At 49.6% G+C, this 6000-nt stretch overlaps 1 protein-coding gene across 1 annotated transcript in view; it reads left to right on the top strand.

Annotated features, from left to right (window-relative positions):
* The first annotated feature begins 5582 nt into the window (after positions 1–5582).
* Positions 5583–6000, top strand: part of LOC124021033 (telomeric repeat-binding factor 2-like) — a 28297-nt gene continuing 27879 nt past the window's right edge. The window contains 2 exon segments of the mRNA XM_046336344.1: positions 5583–5603; positions 5606–5750. Coding sequence (XP_046192300.1) covers positions 5583–5603; positions 5606–5750 — 166 coding nt within the window.

Below are 6000 nucleotides of genomic sequence, written 5' to 3'. Positions count from 1 at the left end.
GTGTTTCCCAAGTCCCCCCTTTACCAGTGTTTCCCAAGTCCCCCCTTTACCAGTGTTTCCCAAGTCCCCCCTTTACCAGTGTTTCCCAGACCCCTGAGTCCTGTCCCCCCTTTACCAATGTTTCCCTGAGTCCTGTGCCCCCTTACCAATGTTTCCCAGACCCCAAGTCCTGTCCCCCCTTTATCAATATTTCCCATGTCCTGTCCCCCCTTTATCAAATGTCCTGTCCCCCCAAGTCCTGTCCCCCTTTACCAATGTTTCCCAGACCCCAAGTCTCCCCCTTTACTAATGTTTCCCAGACCCCTAGTCCCCCCTTTACCAGTGATTCCCAGACCCCAAGCCCTTTACCAGTGATTCCCAGACCCCAAGTCCCCCTTTACCAGTGTTTCCAAAGTTCCCCCCTTTACCAGTGATTCCCAGACCAGTGTTTCCCAAGTCCCCCCTTTACCAGTGTTTCCCAAGTCCCCCTTTACCAGTGTTTCCCAGACCCCAAGTCCCCCTCTTTACCAGTGATTCCCAGACCCCAAGTCCCCCCCTTTACAAATGCTTCCCATACTTGGAACTTTGGGTTTGTCCCAACTGGCACCCTATTCCCTATATAGTGCACTACTTTAGACCAGAGCCATAGGAAGTGCATTATTTAGGGAATAGGCAGCCACACTGCCTTTAATACAAACTTCATTGGTGAAGCAATGGGTCTGTCAACCAACAGGAAGCTTGTAGTGACAGTCTTTGATGAAGGCTAATTCAGTCCACCATTTTGTTCCCCCTCAGCCCTCCTGACCTCCCTGATGATGAAGGCTAATTCAGTCCACCATTTTGTTCCCCCTCAGCCCTCCTGACCTCCCTGATGATGTCCACCATTTTGTTCCCCCTCAGCCCTCCTGACCTCCCTGATGATGAAGGCTAATTCAGTCCACCATTTTGTTCCCCCTCAGCCCTCCTGACCTCCCTGATGATGAAGGCTAATTCAGTCCACCATTTTGTTCCCCCTCAGCCCTCCTGACCTCCCTGATGATGAAGGCTAATTCAGTCCACCATTTTGTTCCCCCTCAGCCCTCCTGACCTCATCTCTCTGCTGATTTAGTTGTCTTCACAACAGAGCCATTGTGACACAGGGTATTGATGATCATCAACCACCCGTTTGTTTTATGAGATATGCGTTACCCTAATCAATACAATCATCAATCATGCAAATATCCGCCATTGATTAATGCTGTATGTTTTAAACTGTATCTATTTGGTTTATGATTGTAGATATAATTTGTTTTAAAATAAAGAGCTTTAGTCTGTGAACAACATGTCCCATATGTAAAAGCCTGATGTGGAAAAAGGATCTCATTATTTTACTCCCTGTGTCAGGCTGTGGGGTAACTGGTCCTGCTGACTTTTGGTGTGTGTTTCTGTCAGGCTGTGGGTAACTGTGGGTAACTGGTGCATGGAATCAGGCGCAGGAGAGCAGAGAGGAGTGTACAAGGTCATTTATTCCACGAACAGCACCAGTATAAAACAAATACTAACTGTGTGTGAAATTACCGGTCACTTGTAAAATAACGGGTATATTAACGAACCCGGCAAACAATACCAGCCAACCAGTACGAACACTGGGGCCTCACTGCGGTGGCGGTCTGCGCTCACTTTCTGACGCCTCATGGCCCGCTGAAGGTTCACATGAGCTGCGTCCCATGTCTCCTCCGAGCGCCTAAACCAGTTGTCCACCGCAGGAACCTCGATCTGGCTCTGATGCCACGGCGCCAGAACCGGCTGGTACCCCAGTACGCATTGGAAAGGGGAGAGGTTAGTAGAGGAGTGGCGGAGCGAGTTCTGGGCCATCTCTGCCCAGGGTTTGAGCGCCGCCCACTCCCCCGGGCGGGCCTGGCAATACGCCCGCAGAAACCTAACCACATCCTGGTTAACTCTCTCCACCTGCCCATTTCTCTCGGGGTGAAAACCTGAGGTAAGACTAAAGAGATCCCCAGATGTTCCATGAACGCTCTCCAGACCCTTGACGTGAACTGGGGACCCCGATCAAACACTATATCCTCAGGCACCTCATAGTGCCGGAAGACGTGAGTAAACAGGGCCTCTGCAGTCAGTAGGGCCGTAGGGAGACCGGGTAAAAGGAGAACATGACAGGACTTGGAAAAACAATCCACAACGACCAGGATCATGGTGTTACCCTGTGAAGGAGGAAGATCGGTGAGGAAATCCACCGACAGGTGTGACCACGGCCGTTGTGGAACGGGTAAGGGTTGTAACTTCCCTTGGCAAGTGTCTAGGGGCCTTGCACTGTGCGCACACCGAGCAGGAGGAGACATAAACCCTCACGTCCTTAGCTACAGTGGACCACCAGTACTTCCCACTAAGACAGCGCACTGTCTGACCGATGCCCGGATGACCAGAGGAGGGTGACGTGTGAGCCCAATAGGGAGTATGGGGGTGGGATCCATGGGCCTCTGTGTCATACAGCCGGGACAATGCCACCAGGCAGGAGGCGGGGAGTATGGGAGTGGGATCCATGGGCCGCTCCTCTGTGTCATACAGCCGGGACAATGCCACCAGGCAGGAGGCGGGGAGTATGGGGGTGGGATCCATGGGCCTCTGTGTCATACAGCCGGGACAATGCCACCAGGCAGGAGGCGGGGAGTATGGGGGTGGGATCCATGGGCCTCTGTGTCATACAGCCGGGACAATGAGTCTTAACGTTCTGGGAACCTGGTCGGTAGGAAAGGGTAAACACAAAACGGGTGAAAAACATGGCCCACGACAGCCAACAGCTCCTGGTCCCCCACGTCATAGTTTTGCTCCGCCGGGCTGAGCTTCTTCGAGAAGAAGGCACAGGGGCAGAGCTTTGGTGGCGTACCCGAGCGCTGAGAGAGCACCTTTCCTATCCCAGCCTCGGACTCGTCCACCTCCACTATGAACGCCAAAGAGGGATCCGGATGAGCCAGCACGGGAGCCGAGGTAAACAGAGCCTTCAGGTGACCAAAAGCCTTGTCCGCCTCAGCCGACCACTGCAGACGCACCGGTCCCCCCTTCAGCAGTGAGATAATGGGAGCCGCTACCTGACCAAAACCCCGGATAAACCTCCGGTAGTAGGTGGCTACCTGACCAAACCCCTGATAAATCTCCGGATAAACCAAAGCCCCTAAACCTCCGGTAGTAGTTGGCTACCTGACCAAACCCCTGATAAACCTCCGGTAGTAGGTGGCTACCTGACCAAAGCCCCTGATAAACCTCCGGTAGTAGTTTTCTACCTGACCAAAACCCCTGATAAACCTCCGGTAGTAGGTGGCTATCTGACCAAAGCCCCTGATAAACCTCCGGTAGTAGGTGGCTATCTGACCAAAGCCCCTGATAAACCTCCGGTAGTAGGTGGCTACCTGACCAAACCCCTGATAAACCTCCGGTAGTAGTTTTCTACCTGACCAAACCCCTGATAAACCTCCGGTAGTAGTTTTCTACCTGACCAAACCCCTGATAAACCTCCGGTAGTAGTTGGCTACCTGACCAAACCCCTGATAAACCTCCGGTAGTAGTTGGCTACCTGACCAAACCCCTGATAAACCTCCGGTAGTAGTTGGCTACCCCAGAAACCTCTGCGCTTCCTTTACCGTGGTGGGAGTCGGCCAATTACACATGGCTGAAATGCGGTCACTCTCCATCTCCACCCCTGAAGTGGAAATGCGGAACCCTAGGAAGGAGACTCCCTGAAATAAACAGGCATTTCTCAGCCTTGACGTACAGGTCATGCTCCAACAGTCTACCAAGCACCTTGCGCACCAGAGACACATGCTCGGAGCGTGTAGCCGAGTATATCAGAATGTTGTCTATATACACCACTACACCCTGCCCATGTAGGTCCCGGAAAATCTGGTCTACAAAGGCTTGGAAAACTGATGGAGCATTCATCAACCTGTACGGCATGACGAGGTACTCATAATGCCCTGAGGTGGTACTAAATGCCGTCTTCCACTCGTCCCCCTCCCGGATACGCACCGGGTTGTAAGCGCTCCTGAGATCCAATTTTGTTGATCGCACTGGCGATGGGAGGTAGCGGGTAACTGTCCCTCACAGTGATTTGGTTGATACCTTGATAGTCACGGGTGCAGACCGCCATCCTTTTTTTTCACAAAAAATAAACTTGAGGAGGCAGGTGAAGTGGAAGGCCGAATGTGCCCCTGCCCCAGAGATTCGGAGACATGTGTTTCCATAGCCGCCGTCTCCTCCTGTGACAGAGGATACACGTGACTCCTGGGAAGTGCTGCATCTAACAGGAGATTTATCGCACAGTCCCCCAGTCGATGGGGTGGTAATTGAGTAATTGAGCATATTCAGAGGGGATGCGCATGGTGGAGATCTGGTCTGGACTTCCCACTGTAGTAGCACCGACGGAAACCCCTACACACCTCTCCAAGCACTTTCTTGACCACCCTGGGAGAGCCCTCTGTTGCCACGAAATAGTGGGGTCATGACAGGCCAACCAGGGTAGGCCCAGCTCCACGGGAAACGCAGGAGAATCAATAAGGAAGATACTAATTCTCTCCTTGTGACCCTCCTGTGTAACCATGCCTAGTGGAGCGGTGGCCTCGCTAATTAGCCCTGACCCTAATGGTCGACTATCTAGACTAGGGCGTGCACAGGGAAAGGCATATCCACAGGAACAATGGGGATCCCTAAACTATGGGGTAAATTATCTGTTAATAAAATTCCTAGCTGCGCCTGAATCTATGGCATCTAAAACTGACCCTCAGAGCCTAACTTCTGTTGACTCATCAGTAGGAACGATTTGTTTCTCTTTTGGTCCATTCAACTAACAGAACGATATGAACCTTGTTTCAGCAGGATGTTGTATAGTGGACCTTATGTCATGTCTTATTGGAATGGATTTATTGATAATATCTGTTGGAAAAAAGTTTGGATGTTGCCACACACATACCTACTTGTTAACAAAATTAAGGAAGTTTCCTTTAAAATGATTCATAAATATTATCCTGCCAACCACTATATGAAGAAGTTTAAGGAAAACATCAACTCAAATTGCTCCTTTTGTAATGACCACCCAAAAACAGCGTTGCATCTTTTTTTGGCATTGTATGCATGTAAGAAAACTGGCAAGACATCAGTAGGTTTATAATTGAGCATATTTATGCAGATTTTACACTATTTTGGAGAGATATACTGCTTGGATTCTGGTGTTACAGGGGCCTTGTAAAGTGATAAGAATTCCTTATAACTGAGTAAAAGACCCTCTGCATTTACCAGTTGGCTCACCAATAGGATATTATTTCGGAACCAATATTCTAAAAACAAAGAGGTATTTTTCTACTATATACCCCGATTATTCCATATACAATATCTGTGTGGAGAAAAACTGTGTTTATAAATTAAGGGCCATGATAAGAAAACAACACTAATTCTAAATGAATGGTAATCGGGTTGCCGCGATGACGTCATTGACGTGGTGCGTAATGTTAGCGTAGATGGGCGTAAGGTGAACGTAAGGCGGCCAGGCGGAAGTTTGACTGAACACTAAAACCAGCGCGGCAGATGAAACATCCATCAGTTTATTTACGTCGTTGATGTGGCGGCAACACGACACATCGACATGGAGTCGAGTGCGGACCGCGGACTCGATGTGGAATGTGTTGTTAATCGGTGGATAGTGGATTATTATATATCTGTGGCGTTTGAGGCGTTCAGGAATGAACAGGACAGTGATTTCTGTGAGATCAGAGACGTCCTTCAATGTTAGTAACGTTTTTCTCACAGATGCAGTTAGCTAACTAACGTTAGCATCTACGCGAACCCAATACAGGTTTCTAATACCGTCTTCTGCCTAAAATAGTTCATGAATAATTAACTCCCGTGCTGACAGTTTGTTTAGCTAGCTATGCTTATAAACGTTTAGTTTTATACCACGTGATAACCAGCTGGTTAGTTAATGTTAACTAACTGTGTGGTAACAGGTTCGTTTTTGGTCCTAACTTTAGCACCACA

This window comes from Oncorhynchus gorbuscha, unplaced genomic scaffold (genome assembly GCF_021184085.1).
Source record: "Oncorhynchus gorbuscha isolate QuinsamMale2020 ecotype Even-year unplaced genomic scaffold, OgorEven_v1.0 Un_scaffold_1027, whole genome shotgun sequence".
NCBI classification, from domain to species: domain Eukaryota; kingdom Metazoa; phylum Chordata; class Actinopteri; order Salmoniformes; family Salmonidae; genus Oncorhynchus; species Oncorhynchus gorbuscha.
Note: the sequence above shows the minus strand (reverse complement) of the source record. Positions and strands in the feature narration are given on the sequence as shown.